General features: G+C 43.4%; 1 protein-coding gene across 2 annotated transcripts in view; it reads left to right on the forward strand.

Annotated features, from left to right (window-relative positions):
- The window catches only part of PDE6A (phosphodiesterase 6A), a 333514-nt gene extending 320545 nt beyond the window's left edge, over positions 1-12969 (forward strand). For both annotated transcript variants that reach the window (XM_069244608.1, XM_069244606.1), the window contains exon 22: positions 4375-12969. Coding sequence is in view for 1 of the 2 variants with exons in the window: in XM_069244606.1 (XP_069100707.1) it covers positions 4375-4451 (77 nt within the window). In the remaining variant the exon portion in view is untranslated. The remainder of the gene's footprint in view (positions 1-4374) is intronic.
- Positions 12970-18171: the final 5202 nt, after the last annotated feature.

Consider the following 18171-nt stretch of genomic DNA (forward strand, 5'->3'; position numbering starts at 1 on the left):
TTAGTTTATGTTTAATTACTTTTTAAATGTTTTATTTCGTTTTGATGTTTTATACCGCAGCAAATGTGCTTGCACGGTGTCATTTGTTTTATATTGTAGCTGTGAGCGTTCACGCGGTGGGACCCTTAGGAGGGTTCAGATTTCCGATTTATACATGCTTCACAGTCCCAGTTCTTTTTACAGAGAGACTTTGAAAAGGGGGATGTGACTGCGCAAAGTGGGTTGAAGACTGGAGAGTCTACTTCTCTGGCGTTTGTACTGAGCAGTGTTGTCCAAGATGTTTCGAGTTAGTGAACCGGCAAGAGATAGAAAACGGCCAGAACATTTCAGGGTTGCATCAATTTTTGGAGCAAAGAACTAAAAAGCACGCATTGCGCACACAAATTGGGTTGAACGACTCATATTGTTGAACTTATTATAAATATGGGTTGTGTTTAGGGGGTAATTTTGCACGTCATTTCCGAGTCCATTTTTAGGGTCGAACGTGCAACTGCTCTGGCCCCTGTTGTAACCTCTCTGTGGGCTTTTAACCACGCCCATGTCACGCCCACCAGTTTGGTTGGTTAGTGGGCTTGCCTTTTAAAATTCGCTTGATTTAATTTGTGAAAGGCATGCATACGTCCTGCCTTTTCCAGTGTTTAGCCTTCCTCGAGCGCACCGGTAAACTACTTAAAGCACTCAAGGCTCCATGTTTTCAGTGTGGTTTCTGGACTACTTTTTAGGGTCGAGTCTGCGTCGCATGCGCTTGTGCATGCATATCGCTTGCGATACGTTTTAGGAGTTAGAAAAGGGTTCGGAACCCTGTCCACGTCACATCAGTGTCTTTCATTGGTTCGTGGGCTTGCCTGTTAATATCTTCTTGCTTTCATTAGTGGAAGGCCGATTTTGGCTGCCAAGGTCCTGCTCATCTGGCCCAAACTCAGTTCACCGGTGACACCCACTGGCACACTGGGCCACTTAGGCCTGGCATTGCAGCTTGGTAGTTTCCGCCTGGCTCTTCTGATGCACCTCAGAACAATGTGTTACTTTCCTGGGTGGCATACAAGGGTCGTAGAGCTGATACTGCCCACAGGCAATGGCTGTATCAGTGCACAGCCTTACAGCCTCACTCCTTGCCCAGGAAATCCTTGTTCAGGACTCTCTAATGGACATCGCTCTCCCTAGCACTCTCCTCTTTCTCACACGGCACACTGGTTTTGGCAAGCAGGTAGGCAATGGTGCTGCAGTCCTCAGGGTAGGTGATATTGGTGTCCTGGTTGATGTCCTCTCATCCAGGAGGCTTTTGCTCTCAGTCCTGGTCACAGGCAGAAGTCTTGCAGAGCTTCTCCTTCTCCTCAGCACACCTGGCTGCTTGGCAGATGATACATTTTTGGTACTCAACCGCCTCTTCTTATAGTCCTATTCCAGACACCAAATGTGATTTAGGGTCTGAGTCTATGAAGTTTTATATTGGAGCACTGCTTCTTTTGAAGTGGATACTTCTCTCTTTCTTCTTTCCTCTTGAAAGATATCTGTGATAGTAGGCCTGGCTCCGAGTCTGATTGACCCACAAGACAATTCATGGGACTGACCAGAGTTCACAGCTGGATGTCAGCCACAGTGATGTGTATCAAAAGATTAATCCCAGGCTCCCAACCCTACTCTTTATGATTCCCTTATCAGCCCCATCTTCCCTCCTAAGATGTGTCCAGGCCCCTTCCTTGTGATCTTTCACTAAATCAAAGGGTAGCCTTTTGATGTGCAAAGAAAGTCTCCTCTTCCCTTTAGTGTGTGTTCCTCTCTACTGCACCAATCCACACATCTTTCTGGGGAATAGCTCTCCTCCTCACATCTTCACCAAGCAGGCCCGGGCTTCCCATAATGGATCCCAGGGTGCTCCATATAATGCATCCTTGAAGGCATATTTGCTCTCCAGCACTAATATCTTTGTGCATTGTGCATTGTACCCTTGCATGTACACATGCATTCAGCATAGACACTCATTACGCACACTGTTGAGTACTGAAGCTTTCCTATAGTCAACCAAGATGTGCTAATTTTAAACCACACACTGCCAGCACACACACTCATTATGTGTGCACTGCACAACACAGCCCCCTTCATGCATTGTTCTTCACGCTAGCACACATACACACAGCACATGCTTTTCCTGTGCACACAGTGCACAGGACTACGTCTCTCATGGAATGTATTTCTCTCAGGCGTACATACACCAAGTACATGTACTAACCACACATGCACTCCACAGTACGGCTCCATCCCTGTATGGTACCTTTCCCAGGCTCAGATACAGCCAACGCAGAATCACTTTTCTGCACCTAACTGATGTTGGCCAAGAGTGAATTAAGCACACAGCAGCGGAACCTTTTAAAAAGGTGAGTGAGATTGTTGGTGTCACTCAAAAGGTCCTGTTCACTCCTACTGATCAATACATGATATGCTGCCACTAGTGCACTTGTGTGGTTTACCTCCTGGTAAAGATGGTAGCCTTCTACCACCATGAGGGTAGTGCTTTGAGCGCTCCTCCCAGTCCAACAAGACTGCAAACCCATGAAACAGGCCTACGTTATGGTGCACATGCATGATCTATGTTCGCCTGTGACAGAAAAGTCAGCATTGGAGATCTAGACAACAGTACAGCGAGACACTCACGCCATGGGTACATGTTTTTGCCATGCAGAGGGGATTTTCTAGGCACTGTTCGAATCATTACAAAACTTTCAACAACAAAAAAAGTTATCTCCACAAGCTCCTTCCTGGAAAGCTTTGGGATGATCTGTCAAGCAGGAGACCAAGAACAAAGGCGGTCCCAAAATGCAACTTCCCCATGCAGTTTCCGTAGGGAATTTTGAACAGTGTTACATCCCAAAGATTTAAGCAGAATTACTCCATATTTAGCAGAAAGTGGGCTTTTTACCCGTAAAGTGTGCTTTTTGTGATTTAGTGTAGTTCTATTTAGAAGTGTTTGAGAAATTAATGGTAAAATTGTATAAATATCTGGACTGCTGGGCTGAAATTCAAATTTCAAACCTGATTTGCTGACGGGGCTCATTTCATTATTCAATGCTCATGTCCAGGAATGCCTCATAATGCCCTTCATGGGCTAAACTGTTCATTTTGTCAGCTTTCTGGTACCCCAAACTGGTCAGGGGCATCACAAACATGTTATGAAAGTGTTGTGGGAGGTTGAGGGACCCTGTGAGTCCGGCAGATGAGGCTGACCGAGAACCAGTGCTTCATCTTTAGGGGCTAACGCTTCGTTCTGTTGTGAGACAGCGATCTGTGTGGCCCAGGAACCGTGCTTTGCACCGACTGAGCACCAGTGCTGGTGCAGGGAGGTCACACTGAGTCCTCAAGCTGCAACCACCAACGCCAGTTCTCCCGATTCAGGCCGAAGGAAGAGACAAGCGTTGACCTGTAGATGCTGGCTTAGAGAACTTTAGCACAGCTCCGTGCCTAGTCCCCAGCCACTCCTGATTAGTCGTGCGGTGCTAACCCGGCAGGCGGCCCTGACCTCTGTCGCATTAGAAGACCATCCTAGTCGGCGGGTAAAGAGTGGAGAGTTGGGAATCAGACCTCTGAGGTCTTGGGGAGGTCTCCCTGCTCTCCTCTGCTAACCACTTAGTGCGAGTCCACCGCACCGCCTCACACTTGGATCGGGGTAAGGAGGGCCCAGAGAGGTGTTTCCCCTATACCTGCAGTTTGTGTCCCTCCCCTCCAGATTACTGTAACTCCTGTGAAGGGAGTGGCTGCATATTTGTTTCAAAACCCAATGCTTGGGGGCCCTACTTCCACCAGGTTTGCTCTCAGCATTTCCATAATCCTCCTACGAGGGGGACAGGTGGCCTACTCTTGTGTTCACCTTCTGGGCATCAGATGTTTTACTTCTGCACTTCCTACACAAATGTTTTGTGGTTTATATCATTTTTAAAACTGGTAATAACAGGATAACAAGTAAGGTTGCATAATGTGGCCAGATAGCTTTCCTATATTTATGAAAACGCTTAGGGGCAGATTTAAGAGCCCCTAGCGCTTTCTTGAGCCACATTAGCGTCAAATATTTTTATGCTAATGTGGCACAATGAGGCCAAAATCACTGTGCTAAATTTACAATGCTCCAGAAAGGGAGTATAAGAGATCAGCCACAGTGAGTGTGGAGGTTGAAGATGGAGGTGCGTGGCTTCCATAGAAGGTCGCTTGTACCCGGTTAATTGTGTTAGTTTCAAGTGTGCTATGGCAGAAGGGTGTGTGTGTGCAGGGCTCTTGCTTCCACATAATAGCACAATAACACGATTTGTTTTGAATGCACAGTGCTAATTACTCTTCGACTTGTTTTTTAAAAGAAATAAGTGTATTACATCTTTTTTTCAACAGGTACCAGACAAGAAAATGGAGGAAATGTACCCACTGCGGCAGATGCCCCTCAGTCTAAAAGCTGCTCTATCTTGTAAAACGTGTAAATATCTGTTCTGTGTAAAGAGTTTGTTCCTCAGCCTCTGTTTGCAGATTCGCCCATCAGGGAGCCTGACTAGTCAGCTAGCAGGCTACTTCGAATGCATTATTACTAAGTGATGGAGTACAGAAAAAAATGGCCTGATTATTTTTTTTAAAGATCATGTTTCTACGGGAACCATGAGTCATAAATGTGAATGATTCAAATATCTGGTATGTCATGGCATTCGCCTCTGTCCCACATGTCATGACACAAAAAGATAACTTTCTTTCGATAACATATATTCTTTTCACATATCATGACACGGACAAAGATATCATGCATTTCATGAAAAAAGAGGTACGTTGCTATTCTTAACGCGCAGAGGTATCCCACACGCTATTCCACACAGACATGCTGCCTGCCATGACTATCAAGTATACTGCACTCCAGGAAATAGAACGCATCGGACAATTGATGATAGCTCGTGGTAGCCTGTATGTCATGACGACACAGTAAAATGTCCTGCATCTCATGACATACAGGTATTGTGTATGTCATAAAATCTGTAGACTTTCAAAATGACATAACACTCACACCTATCTCACATGTCATTCAGGACACAGACTTCCAGCATGTCATGATAACTATTGCCATTCTATATGTCATAACTCACACAAATATATTCCACATCACGCCAGAGATAAATATCTGGCATGTCCGAACACATATGGTATGCACCATGTTCAAATACTCAGGCAGTGCTGGTTTCATGACATAAGATTTTGTTGGTATGTCTCGTAAAAAGGTATTCATTAATGTCCACACAAAAATGTCATGGCATACACATGTATTTATTATGTCAGGAAACCACAGATATCCCTTGTAGCATGATACTAGAATTCTTAATGTCATGACACACAGGATAGTCCACTTTTGTATTTATTTATGACTAAAGCATTTCTATCAGAAAGCTCTATGTAATAGGAGATGGTATATTGGAACACTATTAGACTAAAGAAGGGTTACGTAGGGAGGTGGTAAAGCTGAATGGTAATAACTGGAAATTATGTTGGCTGTACATATTATATAAGGGATTAAGTACCCCCTTAATGTAGAGGAACAAGACCGAAGCTGACTTCCTTTATAAGGTTATAGAACTCAAAGGTGACTTGCGATATCCTTATTAGCTACCCCGGGGGTACTTTATTCCATATAATAGATGGTCAAACCATCACCTTCCCCACACACCTCTTAAAACCTTGGTGCGTAGCTCTTTCTCATGAAAGAGCGAACATATTTGCAAACATGAAGAATAAAAATAAAACTCTAGTACAAAATTAAACACATCAAAAACCTGTTAAATGTTTGTTGCAAAAAGATATTAGAAATTGTTCAGTACAAGTCAGTTAAAAAAAGAGGCAGTAGCTTGGAATGTGTTGAAGCATGCAGAAATAATCTAGCTTATCTCTATATAAGGAGTACAAAAATAGACATATTGCTTCTGCATGTCATTGTAAGCTATTGAAATAGATCAGAAGAAAGAAAAGCAGTGTTCTGTTTGTTGCTTTAAACAGCAGCTTCAAATATGCTCAATGCCCTGACCTGCCTTTCACCTACGCTGCTGGCAGCAGGCATTGAGATGTAAAAACCTTATAATAGTCAAGTTTTGAAGTATTTTCTTTTGTAATGGGCAACGTGGTGCATCACAATTTGCTGATTATAAAGAAATTAGTGACAGCCGTTTATACAGGGATTACAGAATCCCATCTATTGTGTATTATTAACACAAATATTTTATATATACAAAATAATATCCAGTTTACAAAGGATGGAGACCAAGAACTAGGAGGCTGTGGAGGAGAGGGATGGAGAGGATTGTCGCCAGTGTGTGTACACAGTGCAACCTCTTGAGTGTCAAGAAGACATATACACTTTTCAGAAATATAGGGTTCAGTTTTAACATCACTTGTAAGGATATGGTAGTTTAAACATGCTACTACTTTGAAGGACCTAAACGTAGCATCTTGTGGACAGAAAAGGGTTGAACAATAAGAATTGCTGGGGTTAGTCAGAAAGGTTAAGGTAAATATAGCTGATGAGGAGCCATGCACAGACTTGAATACAAATATGGAATGTCTGTAGAGTACCCTGAGCTGAGCAGATTGCTTTAGGGAAAGTGTGGCAGGGGGTTAAAATGGATGCATGCAACAAATTTGCTAACTTTATCAAGGGAAATAGAAGTATGGCTGTAGACAGACAAGGCTAACACTGCACATACTCGATTGTGTACATACTTGACCGTTACAAGATTGTTGATCAAGAATACAGTGACAATAGGTAAAAAGTGTCAATAGTTCTTTTGAAGATGGTGAAGGACATCAGACCCATGACTGAGTCAAATTGTGCACAATCAGAACTGGCAGAAGGATAGGGTGTGGATGTTTCGAAGAGTTAGGACTGAGGTACCATCGAACTGGTGCAGATAGCCATAAGTTTGAGATTTTACATTGTTACTTGTCAGGAAAACAACATGTGTTCAATATGTCATGTCACTGACAAAATTATGTGTCATTATAAATGTCCCAATTCAACACGGTCACTGACTTCATGTAGTATGACAAGGACAGATATTCTACATGGATTAATAATCCTTGGTAATCTTATTGCACACAATTATATCACGTATTATGATGCATCTTTAACACTTCAATGATATTTCATTCGCTGCTCACAGCATGCGACGTTACACCAAGGCACACACACATCTACAAACCCAACTCCCCCACACACACACCACACATACATAACATATAAACTGTCAACACACACATCTCAACATCGTGGGTGCAAGCCACATGGCCTGCTTGAAGGAGCTCACAGACGGCTTACATATATTATCAAGAAAACTAGGACCCATATTTATACTTTTTTTGCTACGCATTTGCGTCATTTTTTTATGCAAAAGCGGCGCAAACTTACAAAATATAATTGTATTTTGTAAGTTTGCACCGGTTTTGCGTCAAAAAATGACGCAAATGTGGTGCACAAAAAGTGTAAATATGGGCCTTGGTAACCCATATTGCGAGACACAGCCTGCATGCAATGGAGAACACACGTACCTCACATGCTGTGACACACTGCCACATAGGTATCTGATATAGCAAAATGCACAATCAGCCTGCATTTGATGGAGTGCACTAATATCACCGAAATCATGTTTGATGCAACTCATGTTCTGACAAGTAATCTGGATTTGACGGAGTGAATTGATGTTCAGTATGTATGCCTAGCTCATTCATGTCACAAGACATGTGCAGGAAGTTGTTTCTGCATTCGTGTGATGCAGACACAACGTTCACAATGACCAGATAACGTTTAGTTGCAACAGTGCATCTGTGAACTGCCTGCAATCCGGCATTAAAGTAGGTGGGAGGTGTAAGGACTCCATGAACATGTTGAATGCCCTTCAATTCTTTCAGTAGTCTTCTGGGTCATTTTACATTTAGTGCGAAAAGGGACCCAATACAAAAATTAGGAATTCAGCATGTCTAATGTGTGATCTAAATATTGCCTAGTTTAGAACATTAAGTGATCTCATAGATGGCTTCAAGACCTTTAAGAGATAATTTATCAGGCAAATTCATGCAAAGGTATGTGAGAAAGAAGAATAGGGTTTCTAAGATATGAAAACAGGGTTATTTGAGGTATCAGTATATGTACTATTTAATATATTCAAAGCACTGTTCATAGCTATATTTTATTGTCAACATCTTGATACTACACATATTCATTTCACTTTCCTAGTTTTAATAGTGCTTAGTATTGGTAGAGACATTAACTGTATACATTACTAGGTTGTCATGGGACGTAACCACACGAAAAGTCTGTAAGAGCTGGCAATGTTTAAATAATGTCTACACTATAAGAAGAATCAAAGGCTGTAAACACAGTATTTTATAAATATATATATATATATATATATATCCTGCTTCTCTTATACAATATAATATGATTAGGGGAGGCATACTTTTTGACCATTTATAAATGCAACTATACAGAACAACACAGGCTGTAAATATTGCACTATTCGCATAGTTCTATGTTTGGTGTTGGTAGAACCACAGACACAAAATAAACCCTTTACTTTTTATATCATGCTGAGTATAGACAAAAGATGCCATTTGTGCTTCATGCCTAGTGTAGGTAGACATAGCAAACACTCCAGGGTATATTTTTCATCATTTCTTGCAACTTGCTGCACTGCATTGCATGAAAGGAGGGAGCAGAAATACTCAATATATGTAAAAAGATATGGAGCATTTCCACTCTCTTCTTGCGCTGACAAACTGTGTTCCGCCTGGCACCGATACAGGCACTCCTGCACTGTTATGTTCAAGTTTGTTTTTGTCTAGGAAGGGATACCTTCCTGAACATAAAATCCTTAAAGGCATGTTGCTCTTTCAGTGTGGGCTGCAGACGCAGCACATATGGGAACAGGAAGAAATTAGGAAAAAATAAGAAATTTTTCCTTCTTCTCTGTCTGGTAGGTGCACCATTTTGGCGCAAACCCAGGTTTACAAGTCTTTGGCAATTTGGGTTTGCATCAAAATACATAGGTGGTTAAATAGGAACACCTATGTTCAACCAATGTGATGCGTCCTGACGCTAAGTAACTGAGAAAACAATAGTGTTTGGAAAAGTGGGTCTCCAAATACCAGAACAGCACTGGGTTGCTCTGCTAAAGTTTCCAGGGAGCATGTGAAATATATAAGACAAGCAGAGGGTGCAGGAGGAAGTCTTATTTCCAGTGAATATTGCACTATAGCGATTCATCTTTAATGTGACTAATATTTACCATCAGTGATCTGGAAGCTCTAGGGCATTTGTATTGCTATCAGGTTGCCTGTGCACACAAGTTAAACTGACCACAGGAGGGTGGAACACGCCATACCTTCTGTTTTCCTTATGCCTGGAAGTGGCATGTTTTTTCCTGACATCCTACCCGCGCTCAAGTCGTATAAACTGGAATATGTCTGTACATTCTAAATTATCCTCACACAAGCCACAGCAGCTAATCATTGAATTTTCGATCCAACTCATTTGTTTTATTAAAACTCGAAATGTACAGTAAATCCATATATTTGTTGTGCTCTTGACATCCTTTCACATTTTACCTTGTACAAATAGAAACAATAAAATACAAAAAGAAAAACAAAAAACAAAAAACAAAAAACAAACTTACATCTTAGAGTTATTTGTGATTGAATTATTGTTTATACATTACACAGAAATTTTTGAGAAAAGCTGAAGTTAGAAGCTTCGAACGAGTGCTTAGGTTCCAGGCAATGCCTATTCTCAAAGGTAAAAATGGTCATAAATGTACGTTTACAGCCTAATTTACCTTTTTCTATGCCTGCCGTGAACTTATACTGGGCCTCCTGACCAGTGCAAACCCATTGACGGGTGCAAAGACATTACAAGGCATGTCTGTCAGATCCTGTTCAGTGGTCTCAGGGAAGTCAGGGTCTGCTGGCCCACTATATTAGTGGTTGGGGTCATTTGCATTTGGTGTCCCTAAGTCCATCCTACCATAGTTGTGCAATGCAGGCCATGTACACCCCTTCCACAGGATGGCAGGCAAGGACTCAGGACTCACCAGTCAACCAATAGACACAACAATATACAGTCCAGCCCAGTGATTTTCTTGTAACAAGCACTTCAGTAACAGCCCAATGATTTATACTACATACAGCATGGGGGTCATTTACAGGGTTCTTCTAACATTATGAGTTACAGCCAATCATAAAGCTTACACACCTCCCTCCTGGGGTACTAGATCAGGGTCATTAATTCCTGTCCTACTACTATGTCTGTAGCACCTACCTTTCTAAGATGGCGTGTTAGCGTGGGGACACTCAGGTAAGGATCGACTCAGGTGTGAATGCGGGTGATAGCCTAACATGGGAGATTCGTAACTTAGTTCAAATTGTATCTTGCTGAAGAGTTGGTGGCTGCACTCATGCTGGATTTCAATGCACATTTCTAGTGTAAGATACAGTCTCTCAGTCTTTCAAACATAGCCTTCTCTTACCTGTCAATACAAAGCATTGATCAGCCTTGCTGCGGTTGTGCTGCTCTCTTTATGTCACACCAAAGAATCCCCCAGCAGCAAGAGCAGTGTTGCAGTAATGGCCATGCCTTGTGGGTAAAATCTGAGTTGAGGCACAGTCGACCAGGAGTCCACACATCTTTTTCTTGGCAGTCACAGACTCTGGGTCATTGTTGAAGTCATCAGCTGCAGCAGCGGAAAATACTGGATGCACAGCTCATTGGCAAAATAAGGCAGGCTCCATAGGTCGTGGCGGAGATACCAGACAGCACCCTGGTACTTAAGGTTGATTTTGCTAACTTTCTAGAGGGTATATGGACTCATTGCCTATGGGCCTGGTACAAGTTTAAGGTGGTCTTTTCAAATGTAATTTTCTGGCTCCAGTGCAGACACGCCTTTGCTCAGTGTGATAGCTTCCACAGCAGGTAGTGTTGATGCTGGCTACAAACAGGAACATCCAAACACCTTGGGCACAATGAAGTGTGAAGTCTCTGCATCTGGCTGTCATTTGCCTTTGTGAAGGAGCAATCAGGGACAGGTCATGCTTAAGAACATCCTCACCTTCGTCCACAGAATTTGCTGATTCTCCCTCTTTTTCCTAACATCCACCAAATGACAATGCTCAGGAATGAGTATTTGCAATCCTTTTCTATAAGGTCCTCACAGAATTTCTAAAAATATAAATTCTTCTTTCTTCCATCACTGCAGTATTTCTGGGAGTCTATCCCCTAACCACAGGAATGCAGACAATACACTTCCACTGTGCGTGGAAGCTCTATCCACACTTCATTGTTTGCCATGTTAAGCCAGAAGCAATCCAACATGGTCTTGCTACCATGCACGTGCCACACATCTGCTATGTATTCATGCACTTGACACACACACACAGAGTATAAACACAGGGCTCTGGGTGGTGCACACCTGACACAAAATATTTGTAAATTCAGGATTAGGAAAAGTGCCAATGATGACAGGAAGTGAGCATTTAGAACTAAGGCCCATATTTATACTTTTTGACGCAAACCAGCGCCGGCGCTGGTTTGCGTCAAAAAATTTACCGCCAGCTAACTCCATTCCTACGCGCCATGCAGGCGCCTTATTTAAGGATTGACGTTAGCCGCCGCTGCGGGCTGGTAAGAGTAAAAAAAAATGACTCAAACCAGGCAGCGCCGGCGTAGGGGAAAATGGGGGTTGTGCGTCAAAAAATGGTGCAAGTCAGGTTTGAGTCAAAAATCATGGCTCCAACCGGACTTGCGCCATTTTTTTACGCACAACCCCCATTGAAATTACTCCTGTCTTAGCAAAGACAGGAGTCATGCCCCCTTGCCCAATGGCCATGGCCAGGGGACCTCTGCCAAATTAGGCCCCCCATGCCACTTAAAAAAATTAAAAAATAATACTTACCTCAATTTACCTGTACTTACCTGGGATGGGTCCCCCCATCCATGGGCGTCCTCCTGGGGTGGGCGAGGGTAGCAGGGGTTGTCCCTGGGGACAGGGAAGGGCACCTTTGGGCTGCTTCCATGGTCTGAGACCATGGAAGTGAGCCCACAGGTCCCTTAACGCCTGCCCTCACCCAGGCGTTAAAAAATGGTGCACATCAGGCTGTGTGCCATTTTTTAAGGCCCGCTCCCTCCTGTGCATCGAAATGACGCAGGAGTATAAATAAGGCGCACAGGCCTTAAAGTCATTTTTTGGACAGGAACGCCTACCTTGCATGTCATTAACGCAAGGCGGTTTCCCGCATCCAAAAAATGACGCACACTGAGGTTTTTTGACATCCGCCGGGTCGGGTGTCATAGTTTAAATATGGGGCAAGGTTTGCGCTGAATGTGCGTCAAAATTTTTGACGCACATTTGGCGCAAACAGAGTATAAATATGCCCCTAAATTTCTGAAGGAACCTCTAGATTTCCCAAAAATTATGCAAATGATGCAAAAAAGAAAGGCTTACAGTGTCTCATACAATGGGCATGAGTTCATGAATAATTACAACGGAATAAAACATTGAATGAATTTAAAGGTAGAAAGTGCACAAAGAAAAAATGTATCGCATTAGAGTGGCTTTGTGTTCCGAACACAAGAACGAACCTCTCAGACTTTAGGACAAATACGGTAAACAAGTTTGAAAACTAATCAACTTACCTTAATAAGCAAGGGCGGAGAAACTTATGAGAGGATAAGAGAAAATGTATGACAATAATTTAAGAAGGAAAACACACTATGGAAAATTAGCTGAAAGATTAAGAACTGAATGTAACATAAAATATCTCACAGGACATAAGGTTTGAAGAACATCGTTGCATAATGGATTGATAACAGAAATATTAACAACGTGGAAGTATCAATGAAGTGCGCTGCTTTAACAGAGGCAGCACAAGCTTTGTACTTGATAGAGCTTCTTGTAATAAAATGTGTAAATCTGAGGGTGAGCAGATGTTTATTTAACCTATACTTCATCAATCAAATATAAATACTTTTTCGTGGGAGCCTGTCACCCAGACATCAATTTAGGTAAGATGTTTTTTAAAACATGTTTTATTGATTTTGCATTTACAAACTTGAGATCCGATCTCTGCCCTGTACAATGTGATCTGAAAGTTCTACAACGTATCCAATATCCAACCTGACGCCTGCACATCGTGCCCCCTTCACCTTTCTCCTTTCCTGCCCGACCCCGGGTCCATCAAAGCCTTTCTGTTTTTTCCTCATAGTAGCATTTTAGGTTGGGCTCCGTACTCATGGCAGTATATGGCCATCCCTGATTCCATAGCTCTTAATCTGTACGTCATTCCCCGTCTCTTTGCAGTCTATTGTCCCCCCAACTCGGTCACCTTCACTAGCTTCCATCACTCTCCCAGCCATCCCATATCTGCTCAGATTTCCATTGGCGTACCCTGCCCTCATACACCAGTTTTTCCAGTGGATGACATCCCTGCAATTCCTTCTCCCAGCCTGGTAGGCTGTTAGATCTGAGGCCCCCATACATCCAGCAACCCTAGGATTGCCTGCCCTTCTATCAGTGGTCCCACTGTGGCTTCAAGCCTTGTCCGCACCCTTGTCCAAAACGGTCCTAGTGCCGGGCAGTGTCTTAGTGTGTGTAGAAATGTTCCCTGGTGGCCATAGTCATGGAGGCACTTGTTTTCAGTTGCCCTTCCTATATTATGTTGTAGCGTTCGAGTATAGTATAATCTGTGTAGTATTTTAATTTGTATTTGGGGGAACCGTGACTGTATTGCTACCTCTTGGGGGAAATTATTGGGTTTTCCTCCAGTCATCATTAACCACCTCTCCCATATCTGCCTGCCAGCGTGCCCGAAATTTACTAAGCTGTCCCTGTATTTTCGTTGTGAGCAAACTGTATGTTAGGGAAATGGCCTTTGCGGTCATGTGTCCACCTACCAGTCATCTTCCACTGTTTCCTCCCCCGGGGGAATCAGAATCCTTAGTGCATGGGGCAGCCTCAGGTAGTTGAATACCTGCTTGGGTGACATGTCGTATTCCTTCTTCAGGTGTGCGAAGGGTGCCAATCCGTTTGCATCCCAAACCTCCCCCAGTGTAAACAGGTCAATCAAGTCCAATCCTCTGAACCTCTGCAAAGTTTGGCTGGACCCACCGGATTCCTTGCAGTTAATCTCTCTTACCCCATCCCATTTCTTGTAGCAGACTATGCCTCATAGTGACGACTGTGGTAGTCGCTAGAGGGAGTGTAGTCGGTAGTCGACCTACCCATAGAGCATGGAGGTATTTCCCCTTGCCCAGCATCAGTTGATCCAGTCGGAACTCCAGGTCGCCCAACAGGGCATATGCCCACTCACAGGGCCACATTCCTCAGGAGCAGTACATTTTAATGCCCACCTTCTGGCACCACTGATTCTGTAAATGTATTCAATACAGGATTGGAGTGGCCAGATGAGGGGAAGGGAGATTGGGAGGACACTGCAGGGAGAGAGATCTGGAACAGTGGAGTGCGCAGATTAGTGCTGGTTTCACTTAAAGATAGAGATCCTATAACCCAATAAATATATGAATATTTAGACGACCCTTCTTTGTATGGGACTTAAATGTGAGAGAAGATCTTGGCCACAGAAACAACTATAATATCAGGATTTCTAAGATTAAGGGTTCACATATTTTTGCATATGAATGAGCCATCCAGATAACATAATATTCTTCTTTTCTCTTTGGGGCATATTTAAGAGCCCCAAGTGCCACCTTAGCGCTGCTATAACAATTTCTTTTTTACACTAAGGCAGGGCTAAAATGGCTTTTCTGCTTGCAATATTTTCAAAATGGTGCAATGCATGCAGTGTGCCACTTTGTAACCCGTTGCACCACATTATGCCTGCACCAGGCATAATGGGCCATATTTATACTTTTTGACGCAAAACTGCGCTAACGCAGTTTTGCACCAAAAAAATTAGCGCCAGCTAACGCCATTCTGAAGCGCCATGCGGGCGCCGTATTTATTGAATGGCGTTAGCCGGCGTTAGCCGACCGGCGCTGCCTGGTGTGCGTGAAAAAAAACCACGTACACCAGGCAGCGCCGGCGTAGGGAAAAATGGCGTTTGGGCGTCCTAAAATGGGGCAAGTCAGGCTGAGGCAAAAAAAACGTCTTAACCCGATTTGCGCCAATTTATTTTGGCGCCCAACCCCCATTAACATGACTCCTGTTTTAGCAAAGACAGGAGTCATGCCCCCTTGCCCAATGGCCATGCCCAGGGGACTTCTGTCCCCTGGGCATGGTCATTGGGCATAGTGGCATGTAGGGGGGGCACAAATCAGGCCCCCCTATGCCACAAAAAAAAAAAAAAAAATACTTACCACAACTTACCTTTTCTTCCCTGGGATGGGTCCCTCCATCCTTGGGTGTCCTCCTGGGGTGGGCAAGGGTGGCAGGGGGTGTCCCTGGGGGCTTGGGAGGGCACCTCTGGGCTCATTCTGAGCCCCCAGGTCCCATAACGCCTGCCCTGACCCAGGCGCTAAAATCCGGCACTAATGCGGGTTTTTTAGTCCCGCCCACTCCCGGGCGTCATTTTTGCCCGGGAGTATAAATACGACGCAATAGCATCGCAGTCATTTTTTAAGACGGGAACGCCTACCTTGCATATCATTAACGCAAGGAAGGTGTTCACGCAAAAAAATGACGCTAATTCCATGAACTTTGGCGCTAGACGCGTCTAACGCCAAAGTATAAATATGGAGTTAGTTTTGCGTCAAATTTGCGTAGAAAAAAACGACGCAAATTCGGCGCAAACGGAGTATAAATATGCCCCAATGTATGCAAAAAGGGGTGTTCCAGTGCTAGGAGGCCTGCAAAAATGGCGCAGTGAAATTTAAAAGATTTCACTGCAGCATTTCTGGCGTCATTTTTAACACCTGCTCAGAGCAGCGGTTAAATTGACATTCCTATAGTAACCTATGAGCCTCCTTGCACTTTGCTGCACTAGCATAAAATTTGTTGATGCTAATGTAGCAAAGTGCCACAATAGTGTCAATAAAGTTGACAGCATTGTGCTAGTGACAGCCGTGGTGTGCCGTATTATTAATACGACACAACAATGGTGTTGTTAAGTGCCAGTGGGGGGGGGAGGGGTGTAAGAAAAGCGGCGCATCATAGCTGATGTGCCACTTTTTCTTACATATGGGCCTTAGTTTCCTAGTTTCATGGCACACCAAATTTGCTTTGCATTGGTAACTTATAGGATTAAACACAACAATTGCCACAGTTCGTACACTGTCAATGTTCTATGAGTGACTGCCAAAGACTAAATGCACACAATGTCAGAGTTCTATGCGTTGCTGCCAAATGTCAGAGTGTGCATATTAATAAAGTTCTCTGTGTGGCTGGCAATGTTCAATTACCTACAAGGTTATTTTTCTGAGTGCAACTGGCCATGTTGGATACCACACAATGTCTCAACACCAATGGTTATAATCCAAAGCACATGAATGACTAAACAGGCTTTTAAGGCTCTTGGAAAGCTCTCAGGACCAACCAATGTTGCCTCTAAATCTGCAAGCACATTCAGTCCTACTGTGGTTCTGATGGTCAGCAGGTGCTGCTCAGGGTACTGGGGATTCAAGCTGATCATGAGTGCTCGCCTACAGTTTTCTCTTCTCTGGCTGTCAGAATCCACCTAACAGCGGAATGTTTTGGATACTGAGGCATATACATTTTGGACTTCTTAAATCGCTGTTTTGTTTGCTTATAGATCTGTGACTCTTTGTCACAGTTGAAGTTTCTTCAAATGGTCAGTGCTGTGATGGGCCGCGGATACAGGTAAAATAGGTTTGCAGAAATGTCAGCAAGTTTCTTGATCAGTGGGTTTTGTTTTTGATCCATTCCTTTGTAGAAGATCACGTTGAGTTTGCGGAGATGGTCGTCCAACATCTCAACACCCAAATCTCTGTGGAGATCTGCTGTTCTTGCAAAGCAAGGAGCACCTGTAGCTATCCATAAGGCCTTGTTCTGTAGTGTCTGCAAAGGCTCCCAATACTCTGGCTTGCAAACGCTCCACATTGGTGAAGGCTATGTCATTGTGGGTCAAATAATTGTGTTTACTGCATGCACTTTGACCGCTCAGGCATTGATTTCGTTCTCAGAAGAGGGTACAATGCACCCCGCTTGGTTGTTGCTTTCTGGCATGTCTTCTCGATGTGATTTCTCCAGCTAAGTTTAGAATCAAGTGTCACCCCTAGGTATGAGCTGCTGCTTTCCCACCTTATCTCCTCTCCATTGAGGTGGATCTGTGGATGCTTTTTGATCTGCTTTCTGGTCAACAATGTTGCTGTGGTTTTGCTTGTGTTGAGGTTCATCTGTCAGTTGCTGTACCATCCAGACATCTTGCTGAGCTAAGCTTCAAGGTTCTTTACCACTTCCTTTTCATTGAAAGATTGGGAGATGACTGCAACATCATCGGCATAGAGAGTGAGGTCTGTTTTCTTCAAGTCCTTGGGAATATAATTTGTAAATATATTAAAGAGAAACGGTCCAAGGATTGATCCCTGAGGTATTCCAGCCAGAATAGGGTGTACAGTTGAGCATTCCACACACATTGCCACGTGGAAGGTGCATTCTTCCAGATAGCTAGTCAGCAGATTTACCAGATAGCTGGAAAACTTCAGCTTAATAAGCTTGTAGTTTAGTCCTCTGTGCCATACTCGGTCGAAAGATTTGGCTACATCCATGAAGACAACTCCAGTTGATTTGTTGATGTTGAATCCATGGCTAATAATGTCCACAACTCTGAGAAGTTGATGATTTGTTGAGTGTTCTTTCCAGAACCCAAAATGTTCTTTGGCAAGAAGGTTTTCGCTTGATGCAAAATCACTGAGATGTGCAAGTGTTACCTTTTCAAAAAGATTTGATAAGCCAGATAGTAGACTTATGGGGCGGTAGGTTGCTGGATCTCTTAGTGGCTTCCTAGCCTTATGGAATAAAATGACTCTTACTTCTTTCCAGGCTTTAATAAAATGCAGGTGCTGGAGACATGTGTTGAAGATTTCAGCAAGGCGATTTACTGCTGCATTTTGGAACATCTTGATGGCTTGGTTGGTTATTCTGTCTTTTCCTGGGGCCTTGCCATTTTTCAGCTTCTTTATCAGGCTTCGTATTTCGTCACTTG

Source organism: Pleurodeles waltl, chromosome 7 (genome assembly GCF_031143425.1).
Source record: "Pleurodeles waltl isolate 20211129_DDA chromosome 7, aPleWal1.hap1.20221129, whole genome shotgun sequence".
Classification (NCBI taxonomy): Eukaryota; Metazoa; Chordata; class Amphibia; order Caudata; family Salamandridae; genus Pleurodeles; species Pleurodeles waltl.